Source organism: Hemicordylus capensis, chromosome 2, assembly GCF_027244095.1.
Source record: "Hemicordylus capensis ecotype Gifberg chromosome 2, rHemCap1.1.pri, whole genome shotgun sequence".
In the NCBI taxonomy this organism is placed as follows: domain Eukaryota; kingdom Metazoa; phylum Chordata; class Lepidosauria; order Squamata; family Cordylidae; genus Hemicordylus; species Hemicordylus capensis.
In genome coordinates, this window is record NC_069658.1 from 77,054,919 (window position 1) to 77,071,522 (window position 16,604).

General features: G+C 43.2%; 2 protein-coding genes across 3 annotated transcripts in view; one reads left to right on the plus strand and one right to left on the minus strand.

Moving 5' to 3' along the window:
• Positions 1–541: 541 nt before the first annotated feature.
• ATG12 (autophagy related 12) lies at positions 542–6,274 on the minus strand. The gene is made up of 5 exons (XM_053290720.1): positions 6,229–6,274; positions 5,021–5,305; positions 4,265–4,401; positions 2,457–2,519; positions 542–1,028 (listed from the first exon to the last, which is right to left on the minus strand). Exons 1-5 carry the CDS (start codon positions 6,257–6,259, stop codon positions 969–971), a joined length of 576 nt encoding a protein of 191 aa, XP_053146695.1. The 5' UTR covers positions 6,260–6,274; the 3' UTR covers positions 542–968.
• A 166-nt stretch (positions 6,275–6,440) lies between these two features.
• AP3S1 (adaptor related protein complex 3 subunit sigma 1) overlaps positions 6,441–16,604 on the plus strand; it is a 41,151-nt gene continuing 30,987 nt past the window's right edge. The window contains exons 1-3 of one of the 2 annotated variants that reach the window (XM_053290719.1): positions 6,441–6,721; positions 12,442–12,533; positions 16,373–16,484. In XM_053290719.1, the coding sequence (XP_053146694.1) occupies positions 6,653–6,721; positions 12,442–12,533; positions 16,373–16,484 (273 nt within the window). In that variant the 5' untranslated portion in view covers positions 6,441–6,652. The remainder of the gene's footprint in view (positions 6,722–12,441; positions 12,534–16,372; positions 16,485–16,604) is intronic. The other variant, XM_053290718.1, reaches the window with a different exon arrangement.

The following is a 16,604-nucleotide window of genomic DNA, read 5'->3' on the forward strand; positions in this document are numbered from 1 at the left end:
AGCTGGAGGCAAGGAGTGGCTGCTCTAATGCAAGCAGCTGCCATGCTCATAGCGCAGGGCACACTGGGATGCAGGAAGGAGAAGTCCTTCCACTCCCAGCTCTTGCCTTTGCTGTGCTGCCACTCATGTGGTGGTCCTGCGGAGACAAGAACGGCCACTGCTCATCTGCCAGGGAAGCTCCCTGCAGCCCATGAAAGCAGCGGCCAAAGGTAATGTGCGTCACCTCAAGATATTTTCATTTTAACACAAGTCATTGCACAGAGACAACCATGGACATGTTCTATTGGGGAAAGCAGCTTCACCAAGATGCAAAAAGTTACTTTAGGTAACTCCTGTTTTCTTTGAACAGGAGACCCCACCTAAATTGTATCACAAACTGCTTTTCAAAACCCCTTCAGTAGTTTGCTATCTGGTGTAGGAGGCAGGGAGAGGGATAGAAGCTGCTGACTGAGAAACACAGTATCTAAGTCAGTTTGGGCACAGAGAACCCAAGTTGCATCCCAGGTACTGTGTATAAAGCAAAGAATCAAAGACAACAGTAAACAGAAAAAGGTAAAAATTTTATCTCAGATGCAGACACTCCAGCTGTCCAGGTACAATAATCAGCTTCCTCTTAAGTAACTTTCACACAGCCTGGTGAAATGATGAACTAAGTCAGAAGAGAGGATCCTTTCCTAGACACTGAAACTCCAAAGTCCTGGAGCAAGGAAAGGCAGCTCAGTTGTACAGATGGCACATGATCAATTGTTTCCACAAACAAGTGATCAGATGAAGACATTCCCAGGTTGAGAAGCCTATGTAGCTCTTGTACTTATCTCCTACATTGACACATGGAGAAAATAAGAAAAAGAATAAAATGAATTCCAAGGGCAACAATGCAGACATTTCTTCAGTAAATCCATGAGGCCTCTGAAGATTCTCATAGCCCACTTGCTTTCTAGCAGTCCTCAAGAAAGGTGGTTCTTAATTCATCCCCAGGCCTGTGATTTACAATAATGCAGTACCAGCTTGCCATCACTGCCAAAACACTGTATGGGAACAAGGAGCGGGGCGGGGGGGGGGGGAGAGAAAAGTTAAACTAGCAATGAATTAACAATTTGATACAATGCTTAATTTTACACTGACATGGTGTCAGGTCATAGAAGCTAGCGATGTGCGAGCCAGCTCAATTTGAACCGTGGTTTGAATCCAAGCAGCCCAGTTCAATTGGTCAGCGTTTGAACTGGCCTGGTCCCCCCAAAGGGGGGGTTCTGGTCCAAGTTCAGACTGGACTGGCCTCAGTTCAAAATGGACCAGTTCGGGCATCTACTGGTAAAGGGGCGGGGGGGGGGGTCCCTAAGGCTAGAGAGGGGGCGGAAGGGGAGTCAGGGTACTTAATTTTGGGTGGCATTCCATTTTTTGTGTCCCCCACCCCTCCCCCATTTGTGACCTCCGGGGGGGGGAAGCTGCCGACACTGAAAATTAAGTATCCCGACTCCCCTCTCTAGCCTTAGGGAAGCCCCCCTGCCCCTTTATTAATTATTATTATTTACATTTATATCCCACTCTTCCTCCAAAGAGCCCAGAGCAGTGTACTACATACTTAGGTTTCTCCTCACAACAACCCTGTGAAGTAGGTTGGACTGAGAGAGAAGTGACTGGCCCAGAGTCACCCAGCTAGTATCATGGCTGAATGGGGATTTGAACTCAGGTCTCCCCAATCCTAGTCCAGCACTCTAACCACTACACCATGCTGGCTCTCTTTAATGGTAAAGGGGAATCCTCACCAGATTCCCCTTTACCTGCAGACTCCCAAACCAGTCTGTGAACTGATTCAAACCAGACCGCTTCTAATCTGGTTCAGTTTCAAACTGAACCGGCAAAACAGGTTCCATGCACACCCCTAATAGTGGTTCCTTGCATGTCTACTATACAGCTCAATATATTGTTATTTTATTAATAAAAACTGCTTTTTCTAAAAGCTCGGATTGGTATACAAAGGAGAAAAAGCACATTAAACATAACAATCAAAGTCATAACGAAACAAACAAACCCAGCCAGAGAGATTACAGATTAAACAACTAATATGAAGAGTTAGGAATAGCCATGTTTGTTGTTTTTGCTGCAACCAAAAGTCTATTGGCACCTTAAGGACCAAGACATTTATTGTGCCATAAACTTTCATGGACTACATTTCAGGTACAAGAGATTATATTCTGTGCATCTGAGGAAATATACTGTAGTCTGTGAAGGTTTATGTTACAATAAATGTGTTAATCTTTAAGGTGCCACCAACTACTCTCTGCTATTTTTATTCTGCTCAGGTTTCCTTATGAAACACTGCCACCTACTGGCAATGACCTTCAGTGTATTTTGCATAACACATTTGTTTCACTCAGACAAGTGATGATATGACAATGAAATCGGCTTCTTAACCGGAAGAGCAGAAAACAAAACATTTAAAAGCTGACAATAACCTCATATAGTGTTCCAACTTCCTGGTCTGGAGAAGGTGCAAAGGACTGGTTCACATAAATAAACTGCATGGGGAAGAAAATATGTTAATAATTCTTAGAAGAGAGTTATCACCTCTAAACACTGAAATTCTATCACCTCCATACAAGAGTGTGATGTTTATTCTCCTCCCTTATATTTGTTACATGTTGTGCCTTCAGATATTCCACTTCAAACCAAGATTTTACATCAATTCTAAAGTCAACTCAGTAGTTCAGTATGGACAAAAAAAGAGGGATTACTGGTTTTCAGAGCAAGAGATATCTTTCATTGTGTTTCCAGAATCCTATTGCATTGTGACAGCAGCGAAGAGGAACAGCTTGGCTCTAGCTGTAAGCTAGAGGACCACAAACCGCTAGAAACATTTTCTCTACCCTGAAAGAGGTCTTTAAGTTGCCTTCTGACTATAGAAACAGAAACAGCCTATTTATAGTCATAGAGGAGAGGACCTAGAAGTGCTGGGAGCCCCTTAACAACTACTTGTCATCCTCTAGCAACAGTAGTAATAGAAAGTCTGGTCCCAGGATAAACATCTGTTGCAAGTTTGTTTGTACTCCACTCACAAGAATTACATCACAATTACAGCTTCTTTGTGAGTAACTGTCAAGGGGTTTTTCTGGGGGCAATTTAGAGAAGCTTTGGGGAAGTTGAGGCAAGGGTAAATCTAAATCAATTTTGGCTCCATGGTTATTGATCCAAGTTTATGTACAAAACTACAGGCAAACTGCCTTTTAATACCTTTACAATATACAATGTGCAATACTTCTCTACTAAGTGGTCAAGTTTCAAGACAATCATGTCAGAATGAATGGATTAGTACTTGTAAACTGAACACAGTCCCAGGATATAAGATGTGAGTACTTTGACACTTATTCATAGCATCCTTGTATACCTATGATAAATACCTATGTTCTCTTTCAAGACAAAGGTCTGTAGAGGCAGTCTCAAACACATTCATTTGGAATTGCCCCATATCAATTTTATTTTATTTTACCTGCAATCTTGGATAAGCTGCTGCCAGTCTGTGTAGACAATTTTGAGCGAGATGGATCCATGGTCTGAATCAGTATAAGGCAGCTTCCTATGTTCCTACCTCAAGTTATCTATGCCTTAGATCTCAGTCCAAATTTGTTATGGGGCGGCCAACTCAAAGTTTTTTTTTAATTTACAACAACGACCACCACTACTAAAAAAAAATAGTATATTCAATAGATGACATCCATTTTAATCTTTGTGGATGCATCAGGTTTTTCAATTGCATGGGGTGGACAAGGAACCATCTTGAGAAACCATCAACGGAAACTGTCTAAGAAGGCACAAGCAGCTGCAGAGGAAAGGGGAGGTGTCTGAAAATCAAACCCCTGCCACCCACATCTCATGCAATGAAAAAAGTCTGGATGTTGGCCAGTAACCACAACTTACTGAAGGAACAAGCAAAAACAAAATAGTGACAATCTGAAAAACCACAAGCCATAATAATTCTGCCACTTCTGGAAATAGCTCTGACAAAGCTTGCCCATGTGCATAACAGTAGATGCCAAAGACTAATGGGACAGTATACAACAACAGGTGCATATTTTTTGAGGATGCTGTGGACAAAGAGGAAAGGGATGGTACCTTTATACCCTGTTTGTGGACTTCCTAACATTTGGCTGGCATAGGAAACAGTATAATTAACTTGAGGGACCTCTGGCATAATTCAGCAGGGCACATCTTACATTCTTATGGTTTCCATCAGTTTCCAAGCAGGGAACAAGCATGCGTTACATACCAGCTGTTCTGAGGCCACAAGTTTGAGAAACTTTTTAATAAAGTCAATAAGCCCCTGGATTGTGCGGGTTCTCTCTACATTCCACTTCTTAGTCTTCATTATAGGGGTATCTCCAACAGCCTTGAGCAGAACATCAACTAGAAAATAGAGAATATTTAGAATGAGGTAAATGCAAAAGATACCAGGAAACAAAGTAAAAAGTGCACAGCTAATATATGATAAAAGGCAGCTACTAATGTTATATATGTGGCACCACAACCTGTGGGAGGGGATAAGGAAAGTCCCAGTAAATGCAATCACTTGCACCTACGTAAGTGTGTAAAGGATTACTGTCAGCAGACCTGAGCCAGTGGACAGGGGAAAATATAAATCAGTAATATTTACATGGATGATAAGACAGGTACACCGAGTGATTTACAGTGTCTTACTGGAAAACGGCAATAAAGCACAGTGTGAACAAACTTTCAAGTTCCTGAAAAGACCACATTGTTTTCACCCTCTTCTTTTTGTTTTTATACTCAATAGCAAGCCTGATAAAGAACCTTGATTGACTCGAAAGTCTGCTCACTTGTGATTTTTAATTGGCGCTAATAAAAAATAATAATAATCAGCATTACCCCACTATCACTTTTAGTCTGGGAACCGTCTCGGCCACGTAGTCTCTTAACTACAGACAGAGGATGGGCTGCTGCGACGAGGTCTACCGTTGTGGTTGCGATCCCGCCCCCCGCCCAACACCGCCCCCCGCCTATTTACTTTTCTTTCTAGTGTCTCCTGCAGGTTCCTCGGTCACCGGGGAAACGGCGGAGGCGGGAGCCGGCTCAAGCACTCCCACCGCAGCGCCAGCTGTTCCTCCTCCTTCGGCCGCCTCTTCCCCTCCTTCACCTCGGCCTCCATCCTGAGGCGACAGAAGAATCGGCGGTAACAGCTCTCCGTTCCCTTCCGACATGACAGGAAGCAAAAACAGCCGCCCTCTCAGGCCCACTTTTATAAGCTCTTTCAAGAAGCACGTGACCAAGACAGTGGCGTGTACACATAGAGCTAGGAAAAAACCGAGACCAACAAACTAATTGTCTGACGATAGAACTCCCTGGTTCCTTTTAGGGCTATTTTAATGGCGGGGCCGGGAAATGACTTGACTAGCAAGCCGGAGGTTGCCGGTTGGAATCCCCGCTGGTATGTTTCCCAGACTATGGGGAACACCTATATCGGGCAGCAGCGGTATATAGGAAGATGCTGAAAAAGCATCATCTCACACTGCGCGGGAGATGGCAATGGTAGACCCCTTCTGTATTCTACCAAAAAAAACCCAAATAAAAAACCACGTGGCTCTGTGGTCGCCAGGAGTCGACACAGACTCAACGGCACACTTTTCTTTACTTAATCTTCTAGGATGAAAGTGAATGCTGTCCATAAAAACGGATAGAGAAAGCCTGGGCTTCAGAGTAGGTGTGATTCGCAGCAGTGTGTCCACCAAGAAACAAAAGAAAACAACAGAGAGGAATGCATACTCCTTCTACCCCAGGCCTTATTTCGTGTGAAAATACTTTTCCTTTCTTTCCTTTCATTATTTAAAAAAAATCGTTCCGTCTGTGGCAATGCCGTCTGTTATTCCCATACTGCAGTTGCGGAGATGGGCTGCGGCTTGCGAAATTCTTGTGTATTGCTCATATTGTATTATCAGAGGTGGGGGCGTGGGGCCGAGGCTGATTTTGATTTTCACACCCCCAAATCCCCTTGCGAAACACCTCCTCAGGCTGCAGCAAAGGCCAATTTCTTTAAATTGTCCCATCAGACGCTTCCCCACTCCAAATGCCGTAGTGCTCGATTTGCATGCTATGTACCAACCTTGTGTTCCATTCCATCCCTTTCGTTTTTATATCTCTAAAAGAGGCTATAAAAATCTATCCCCCCGAAATAAGATCTGGATTCGAAAGAGCACCAACGCCTGTCGTTGGTGCTACCTTTTGTTTCTAGGCAGAAGCGCTGCTGCATAATAATTACAGCTACGCCCAAGTCTGGCACGTCCCTAAGGTTTTCTACGGGCAGCGACACCAGCGCCTCGGTTGAAGGAAACAGAAAGTGGGCCACACTGTACGTGAGTCTGTTCTTGGGAAGATTCTATGCGTGTACAGTTTGTCCCTCGCGAGCCGCCGTCGTCCTAGTTCACCTAAGTCAGGTGATTCCAGCTCCCCCTCCCTTTTCCGCCGTCGTCACGTGTGTGCGGAGCAATCCTGTCTCCTGTCGCCCATCTGAGCCGGTATCTTTCGCGGGAGGGGTTTGTTTGCTCCGTCCGGGTCGCGAGCCTCAGAGGCGGGGAGGGCCAGAGCCCACCGCTATTGGGCTCTCTCCGCGCGCCCTTCCTTCCTATCTCCCTCCCTCCTCACCATGATCAAAGCGATCCTCATCTTCAACAACCATGGGAAGCCGCGGCTCTCCAAGTTCTATCAGCGCTATGTAAGTGCCCGAGGGCGGAGGGGGGGGGGGAGAAAGAAATTCTGGCGGGGGGGCTGGCCTGGGCTGGAGAAGCCGCCGCAGGGAGGAAGAAGAAGGGGCCTGCTGGCCCACTCGGGGGGCTGGCTGCGTGCTGCTCCCGGGGGAGGGGGGGGCGAGGTCCGCTTGCGCTGTGGCGCAGGTGCCTCACACCCCGCAGCCCCGGGAGATGCCCCACTGCAACCGCAGCTTTGGGCTCCTTCTGGGCTCTAGGCCGTTTTGTGAGGCAGGGCTCGCGGTGCCGCTTTGCTCGGGGAGCCTTAGGGAATAGCGGCCCTGGATGCGCCGGCCCTTCCGCCCGCAAGAGGGGTCAGCCGCTCTGAGCGCTTTTTTCTTGCGGCCCATCAGTGTCCTCCTGAGAACGGGCTGTTGCTTATTTGGGAGAATGACAGAGTCGTGGGGAGGAAGCGACAATGTCTCTGGTCGTCGTTGCTGCTGCCTTGTCGAGCCTAGGAAGCCCCAGATGGAGTCGGGCCATTGGAGCCCGTCGCAGGCAGCAGAGTGCTGCTGTCAACTCCGGCTCCTCTGGGGAAAGCGCTCCAAAGTCAGGGTCCTTTCCCAGCCCTGCTGCTGCCGTCTTTTGACTGAAAGTGCAAGAACTTAACTTGGCCCCTTGGATGCAAAGCATGCAGCCCTGAGCTCGCTTCTTCACAGCCCGGACGGGTGCTGAAGAAAAGCAAAAGCGCCTGGCTGAGGGGTTGCTTTGCTCACCTGAGTGCGCTTTTAACGGAAGAGAGTGGCTGGCATCGCAGTGTCTTAAGAAGCCGAAAGAGGAGGAGCAGGAAACCGGAGCCGGATTCGGCAGGGTTGCCAGGTAGCCATCCAGCTGGTGACATGCAATTCTTGACCAGCCTGTGGTGTGACGGCTGTGTTCATCACAGATCTCAGAAGACTGTGCAGCATTTGTCACTGTCACCTATAATGAGAGGAACCGTAATTGCACTTTTCACTCACTAACTGCCTGCTTCTGTTTGAATTGACTTGGGCCCTTGGATCAGCCTCAGAGACCCTGCTCTCTGGCCTACTTCTAATTGAAATACACTTGATAGGGTTCAGGAATTTTTCTCACAACTCGGAGACTTTTCTGTGGTATTGTTAAAGGCATATATCAGGCTCCCTCTTTTGCTGTTCTTCAATGGCAATTAAAGGCTTGTTTTTCCTTTTCCCCTGGCTTTTAGATTGTGATCTTATTAAATCAGTGAAACGTTTATTGTTTTTAGACAGCTGCTTTTAGATTGGTTTGTAGGTGTTATAGTTTGACTGCTGCTTTTTTTTTTTTTAGGTGTGTTGTATTTTTAATTTGCATTTTATATCTAACATGGTGTTTTATTGTTATAAGCTGCCTTGTGCTGGTTTCTAACAGGAAAAGTTATACATCATTAATAAAATCAGCCTGGACACTTGTTAATGCAATAGAAATTTTGCACTTAGAAATTTCTTTTCTAAGAATAGTGTCATTTTTTAGAACTGCTTCCCATATGGTATTTTCTGCACAGTTATTCCAGGCAGAAAATTCTGAGTATCTTACATGTGCATATGATGAAGAGATGTGTATGTTGTCAGATGTACACAGTGAAACAAATACATGTGCATTCAGTTTTGTATACAGAAGTAACACCTTTAAAGGAAAACGCTCCTGTGAAATGACCCTTAGAGCAATTGCTTAGCTACTGCATCAATTGAGTTCCCTTTGCCCTGCTGACTGGACAAGGAGGCACCTTTTTACATTCAGAAACATTCAAAGAAGGGGAAACTCTAATTTCGTTAGGAAGCACAGTCCGGAGTCCCGGGGCAACACTAGAAAAGGCCTGGATTCGAGTTGCCACCAACCGAGCTGGTGGCAACTGCAATTGGACCTTCCCAGATGATCTTAACTGATGGTGGGGTTGATGAAGAAGAAAGTGCTGTCTTAAATACCTCGGATCCAAGCTGTTTAGGGCTTTATAGTTAATAATCAGTACTTTGTATTTCACCCAGAACTTTATGGGCAGGCAGTGTAATTCTTTTAAAGTGAGTGTAATATGATCTGTTTGGGCAACCCCAGAAACCAACCTGGCTCCTGCATTCTGTACTAACTGCAGTTTCCAGACTACATACAAAGGCAGCCCAACATAAAGCACATTGCAGTAGTTGAGTCTGGATGTTACCAGCATTTGCACCACTGTTTTAAGGTCATTTATCTCCAGAAATGGAAATAACTGGCAAATCAGCCAGAGCTGCTAGAATGCACTCCTGGCCACTGCCACAACCTGAGAAATCAGGAAGCGGTTTGGGGCTAGAAGTACCCCCAGACTATGTACCTGCTCTTTCAGAGGGAGTGCAACCCTGTCCAGAACCAGCAGCTCTAAACCACTTCCTCAGTCTTGACCTCCTACAATGAGTACCTCTGTCTTGCTTGGATTCAGCCTCCGTTTGTTTTTCCTCCAGGCAGGCATTTAGGGAAGTTAGGCCATTTCCTGATGAAGTTGACATGGAGAAATAGATTTGAGTGTCATCAGCATACTGATAACACCCTGCATCAGATTCCCTGATGATTTTTCCCAGCAGTGTCATGTAGATGTTAAAAAGCATTGGAGACAGAATGGAGCCTTGATGGTCCAAGCGACACCATTTGGAACCTACCTGAGAGGTAGGAGTGGAACCATTGCAAAGCCATGCGTGCCACTCCCAACCCCTTCATGCGCCCCAGGATACCATTGTCGATGGTATTTCTTATTGTGGGTTTCCCCCAGAAGCAGCTGTAGCGCTCTTGCACTGTGACGTTTGCCCATATCCTAAACTCCCTTTCCTTCCCCAGTTGTTGTTTGGCAGCTGTCTGTGTATGTTTGTGTGATGGTATTTATGTATTGTTTCTCTACAGGTGAAACTCGGAAAATTAGAATATTGTGCAAAAGTCCATTAATTTCAGTAATGCAAATTAAAAGGTGAAACTGATATACGCATTACATGCAAAGCGAGATAAGTCAAGCCTTAATTTGTTATAATTGTGATGATCATGGCGTACAGCTCATGAAAACCCCAAATCCACAATCCCAGAAAATTAGAATATTACATGGAACCAAGAAGACAAGGATTGAAGAATAGAACAATATCGGACCTCTGAAAAGTATACAGTGTACTGTGCTTGATTGGCCAGCAAACCCGCCTGACCTGACCCCATAGAGAATCTATGGGGCATTGCCAAGAGAAGGATGAGAGACATGAGACCAAACAATGCAGAATTGCTGAAGGCCGCTAATGAAGCATCCTGGTCTTCCATAATACCTCAGCACTGCCACAGGCTGATAGCATCCATACCATGCCGCATTGAGGCAGTAATTGCTGCAAAAGGGGCCCAAACCAAGTACTGAATACATATGCATGCTTATACTTTTCAGAGGTCCGATATTGTTCTATTTACAATCCTTGTTTTATTGGTTTCATGTAATATTCTAATTTTCTGAGATTGTGGATTTGGGGTTTTCATGAGCTGTACGCCATGATCATCACAATTATAACAAATTAAGGCTTGACTTATCTCGCTTTGCATGTAATGCGTCTGTCTCATATATCAGTTTCACCTTTTAATTTGCATTACTGAAATTAATGGACTTTTGCACGATATTCTAATTTTCCGAGTTTCACCTGTATGTAAACCACTTTGGAAACTTCTGTTGAAAAGCAGTATGTAAATATTTGTTGTTTGTAATTGGAAATGAGGAGAGAGGGTGGGTGTTTATTTGCAGTTGTGATTTTTCTTTCATTCTCTCAGTGCTGTGGACAGGATCTTGACAATATTTGAAAGATTGAATTTTTCTTTTTGCTTTAATGTATCAGTAGTATTTTTGACTGTAAATACAATTATTCTAACAGTTTGAACCTGTGTAGAATTAGGTGTGGCAATACACCTAACTCTGCATAGGATTGGGCTGTTACTGTGACAGCTAATTTACTTTTCTCTTCCCTGTGAATGTTTTTGATTGATGTCATCTTGCATGCCAGTTTTCATATCCGTACTTGCAGTAGATGGCAGCAAACATTTGATGAATTAAGGTAATTGCTTTTTAAAAAAAAATCTAATTGAACTTGGCTGAAAAACAAAAGGGAGTTAGCAATTCTGCTACTTTGCAAATATTACTTGCCAGGGGCATAGCTATAATTGAGCAAAAAGTGTTCAAAGAACAAGGGCCCCCAGCTCCTGAGGGCCCTCCAGCTCTACCCCTCCCCATTTTCTTTTTTATCTCCCTCACTCTGGGGGGCTGCCAGAGAGAGGGATGAACATGGCCCCCTCTCCCCTAGCTATGCCCCTGCTACTTGTTGCATTGTTCTGATCTTGTTGTTGAGATTTTCATTCAGAATTAAACTATTGATATTTATTTAAAAATCACAGAACCATAATTTTGTAGTTACAGCAAGTATAACTATTTCATGTGAGTCATTGGAAAAAGAAAATACACTTCTCCATCTGTTAAAGGAAAGCTCATTTTCTGTGCTGTGATAAAATTGATTTTTATATTGTACTAAAATTAGATGACAGCTCAGGACCACTGGGTGTAACAAGAAAAAGCTGTACAGTCACCTTGTGAAAACTTTAAATTCCTTTTGGCTAGAATACAGTTCTGGTAGATTTTTGTGTGTAGAGAATCAAGCTTTGGACAGTAATCCAATAGACTATGATGATGAGGATGATCTGCAAAATAATTTAAAGTAATCCATTGACATAGTAAAAATCTTCAAGCAGTTTATCATCCAAGCAGTTTAAACAAGTACAACTATTTTTTGCATGCAATAATTTCAGTTTGTAAATCTTATAAAAAGTCTGTCTTGCCATGTAATATGTCTGTTTGCTAAAGACATTGTTTTAATAATTAAGCATACATTAAGACTGAACATTGAGCATTTTTTGCCCAAGTGGCCCTTTCTTGGAAAAGAGTGAAGATCACTGTCCCAGGGTATTGTAAAGTGTTTTAAAATATATAGCATAGACAAAGTATCAAATATCAATGCATAATTGATTACACAGGGTATGACAAGGAGCTTAGTCTTAATTCAAGGCCTTACTACAATTGTGCTTCCAATCTGTCCCACAGTCAAGCTCTGAGGTTTCTAAGACATCCTGATGTCTTTCTGAATTTGTCCTTCGTTATCCTAAAAATTTTCATGAATAATAGTCAATAATCTTTCCTAAAAGAAAACTAGATATTTCGTAGACATATGTTACCTTAACTCAGACATATAACTAACCTTTTTCATGTAGATATAAACTCCTTCCCTAATCCTTACATTTGAGGAGCAGGCAACATACTGATTTAGTGAACTAATTCATAATAGTTAGCTAATAGGTTTAAGTGCTGAAGTTTTTATCTGTATTTTAAACTGTCTTAATTGTGTGTTTAGATTGTGAACCGCCCAGGGACTGACTTATGGGGTGATATAAAAATGTGTTAATTAAATAATTATATATATATATACATACATACATATATACACGCATACGCATACACATATACATATACATATACATACACATCCTGAAAAAACACAATCATGAAGTTTCAGATTAAAAGGTTACAGGTTAAAAGGTCATCGTTCCTAGATCTGACCTGAATCAAATGACTGAAGAAAAGGGGTGGGGGTGGTTTTATTCTTCATATCCATGACACACTGCTTTCTTATTGTCTCTGTTTTTCTTCTTTGTTTTCCAGAGTGAAGATACACAGCAACAAATTATAAGAGAAACATTTCATTTAGTATCAAAACGTGATGAAAATGTCTGTAACTTCCTAGAAGGTGGCTTGTAAGTATGGTGAATCAAATTATGTTATTAAGATTCATTATGAACTCTGAAGTCTTTTAAGTGAAATTCAGAGTGTTGTAACTGCAACTTTGACATCTTTTTAACGTATGAAAGCTTGCCCCCTTGTGACAAACTTTGTGCGGCTGTGTCCCACTTTGAAGACTTGTCACACTAGTAAAATACTTCTGTGGCAGTACATCATCAGATAGTGTGGCAAACAGAATGTTTAGGACAGGATATAATTTTAATTACATATTATTGTAATACTTGTTTTCTGGTGTCTGAAGTAGTCACTGACTTCACAATATCTGATGCATTTTCATTCTTCTTTCTTTAATTGGGAAGTATCTAAATGACTGATTGGCATAATCAAAAATAGTATATCTTAAGGTCTGTATCATGTTACCAAGCACACAGCATCACAGATCCCTTGCTTACTGCAGGATCTAGTGAAGAATCATTTCTTTGAATTGCTCAATTTCTTCCTTTGTTGAACGCAAATTTTGGATTTCTTGGGGAAGGGAAAATCAATTCTGTTCAGTGCTTTTAGCCTGTTAGATTTTATGTAACTTTGGCATTTATTCGGGATTGTGTTTGAATGTGAACAAATTGGGGTTCTCCTGGACTCAGCATTGCTCCTGGATAACCTGATACTTGCTATGATCAGGGAGCTCCTTTGCATAGCCTCGGCTAGTACACCAACTGAGATCCTTCCTTGAGATAACAGAACTGGCCACTATTGCCCATGCCTTGGTTATGTCATAGTTGAATTACTGCAGTGTTCTTTGGGGCTGCCAATGAAAAGTATCTGGAAACTACAGGTTGTGAAGAATGCAGTGGCCAGGTTGCTATTGGGGGCCAATTGAAGTATACATGTTACACCATTTCTGAGGGGTTGCACTGGCTGTTGATCAGTTGGCAATTCAAGGTGATGGCTGTATCCATTAAAGTCCTAAGTCAGGGTTTCTTAATCTTGGGCCCCCAGATGTTGTTGGACTACAACTCCCATCATCCTCAGCCACAAAGGCCATGTTTGGGGATGCTAGGAGTTGTAGTCCAACAACATCTGGGTGCCCAAGGTTAAGAAACCCTGTCCTAAGTGATTTGGGCCCCCAATACTTTAAGGACTGTCTGCTCTCTGCTGAATTTACAGGGCCTTCTCTGTCATTACTAGGGGTGTGCAATTCGGGATTTCGGGTGATTCGGCTCGGACCCGAACCGAATCACCCCTGTTCTGTTTTGTGCCCGAATCTGGGTCACCCGAATCACCCTTGATTCGGTTCGGATTCGGATTTAATCCGAATCCGAATCCGAATTGATTCGGGGGGGGTAAAAAGGGGCCCAGGGGCAAAATTTTGGGGTGGGGTGGTAGTGCCCAATGGGTAGAGTCTACCACCCCAATTTCAGGGGGATTGGGCAAAATCCTGATTTTTGGTGAATTTTTAAAGTTTTAGTGACTTTGGGGCAGTTCGGGGGCATAGCATGGGATCTGGGCAAAAGGAGTGGGGTGGGGTGGTAGTGCCTAATGGGTGGAGGCTACCACCCCAATTTCAGGGGGTTTGGACAAAGGGCTGATTTTTGGTAAATTTCTGAAAATTTCATGTCTTTGGGGCAGATTGGGGCATATTGGGGCAGAAAGTGGGGCCTGGGGCAGAATAGTGGGGTGGGGTGGTAGTGCCTAATGGGTGGAGGCTACCACCCCAATTTCAGGGGGTTTGGACAACGGGCTGATTTTTTGAGAATTTTTGAAATTTTAGTGACTTTGGGGCAGTTTGGGGGCAGAAAGTGGATCTGCCCCAAAAGAGTGGGGTGGGGTGGTAGTGCCTAATGGGTGGAGGCTACCACCCCAATTTCAGGGGGATTGGGCAGAGGGCTGATTTTTTGAGAATTTTTGAAGTTTGGATGTCTTTGGGGCAGATTGGGGGCAGAAAGTGGATCTGCCCCAAAGGAGTGGGGTGGGCTGGTAGATAGTGCCTAATGGGTGGAGGCTACCACCCATCCCCAATTTAAGAGTGATTGGGCAGAGGGGTGAATTATGGTGAATTTATTTGTATGAGGTTTGTCTTCATAAGGTGAAGTGTGCTAAACTGATTACTTCCTCATATTATTCATAGTAAAGGAAAGTGTGAAAAAGTGAAAGTGGGGTCATGAGAGTAGTTTAATTGAAAAAAATCTCATTTGCTATGATAGAATGAGAATTCACACCTCAGAAAAAACTTCTGAGTTGCCCCAAAGACATGAAATTTTCAGAAATTTACCAAAAATCAGCCCTTTGCCCAATCCCCCTGAAATTGGGGTGGTAGCCTGCACCCATTAGGCACTACCACCCCACCCCACTCCTTTTGCCCAGATCCCATGCTATGCCCCCGAACTGCCCCAAAGTCACTAAAACTTTAAAAAATCGCCAAAAATCAACCGTGAATCGAATCACCCGAATTTTTCGTGCCCGAAATTCGGGTGATTCGGCTCGTGCCCGAAAAATATCGGGGGACATCGGGGGTGATTCGGTTCGGCCCCGAATCACCCGAAATTGTTCGTTTCGGGCACAGATCGTTCTGTGCTCGAAATTTTTTGCACATCCCTAGTCATTACCACCTTAAGTGGCGCAGCGGGGAAATGCTTGACTAAAAAGCAGAAGGTTGCCAGTTCAAATCCCCGCTGGTACCATATCGGGCAGCAGAGATATAGGAAGATGCTGAAAGGCATCATCTCATACTGCCCTGGATGAGGCAATGGTAAACCCCTCCTGTATTCTACCAAAGAAAACCACAGGGCTCTGTGGGCGCCAGGAGTCGAAATCAGCTTGTCGGCGGACTTTACCTTTACCTTTTTCTCTGTCATTGCCCCCAGATTATGAAACTCCCTCCCATAATAGGACTGTACCACTCCTCTCCTTCTGCAAATGTCCTGTTTAAATATTGTTCTGTTAGTGTTAGTTGTCTGTGAGAGGTAACATCGCGTGATTTTTGACTGTATGTTGTTAATTTTATTGCTTTTATTATGGTTTGCTTTAATATTGTAATGTTTTAGATTTTGTATACTGCCCCGGACTCCCAGGATGAAGAGTGGTATAACACAAATATATAAACCCTGTAGTACTTTACAAAGTTAATTTTATTGCTTGTATTGTTAATCTAATCTGAGTCCTTTAGGCTGTACAGTAAAGGTAAAGTGTCCCGTCGCGTCGGTGTCGACTCCTGGTGCCCACAGAGCCCTGTGGTTGTCTTTGGTAGAATACAGGAGGGGTTTACCATTGCCTCCTCTCACGCAGTATGAGATGATGCCTTTCAGCATTTTCCTATATTGCTGCTGTCTGATATAGGTGTTTCCCATAGTCTGGGAAACATACCAGTGGAGAGTTGAACCGGCAGTCTCTGACTTACTAATCAAGTCATTTCCCTGCTATGCCATTAGATGGCTTTAGGCTGTACGGGTATCACATAAATAAATGTGATGCATTTGCATGTAGTATTGCTCATTTCAGTAGTTCAGCATAACTGAGAATCTGGTTGTTGACCTTTTGTAGAAGGAATTACTGCCTACTGATACGATCAAAATTGTTTTTATTTATTTATTTTATTAAAATATTTTTATACCGCCCAAAACTTACGTCTCTAGGCGGTTTACAACAGAATAAAAACAAAGTAAAACATTCGTTAAGACAAAAATGGGGGGACGGGACACATTACAACAATTTTAAAGTGTTGCTGTTGATACTACTTCATGTTCCAATTGAACTTCATTTTTCCTCTTGCCAATAAAAAATACACACTCTATCCAATAACAAAGGCAACTTGGAATGTTATTAATTTTTTGACACTTACCTTGTTTTGTTTTAGATTGATAGGTGGATCTGACAACAAGCTGATATATCGACATTATGCCACACTTTATTTTGTCTTCTGTGTTGATTCTTCAGAAAGTGAACTTGGTATTTTAGACCTAATACAAGTAAGTAGTTCACAGGGGATGTGTGTTTTTGAAGTGTTGTTTTCTTTGTGGATGTGTTTTTCTCAGTTAATAATGAAATGTAAGCCAATGAGGTTTTGAATTGTTTCTTTGGTTAAGAAA

What these genes read in the sequence shown, in the direction of transcription:
- ATG12 (XM_053290720.1), bottom strand. Translation starts at nt 6,259, where the DNA reads ATGCAGCAGCGCTTCTGCCTAGAAACAAAAG. An exon ending in CTTCTGCCTAGAAACAAAAG is followed by an intron (nt 5,306 to 6,228) that starts GTAGCACCAACG and finishes GTTTTTTCCTAG; the next exon opens with CTCTATGTGTACACGCCACT. An exon ending in AAGTTGGAACACTATATGAG is followed by an intron (nt 1,029 to 2,456) that starts GTTATTGTCAGC and finishes GTTCCCATACAG; the next exon opens with TGTTTTGGCAGTGATGGCAA.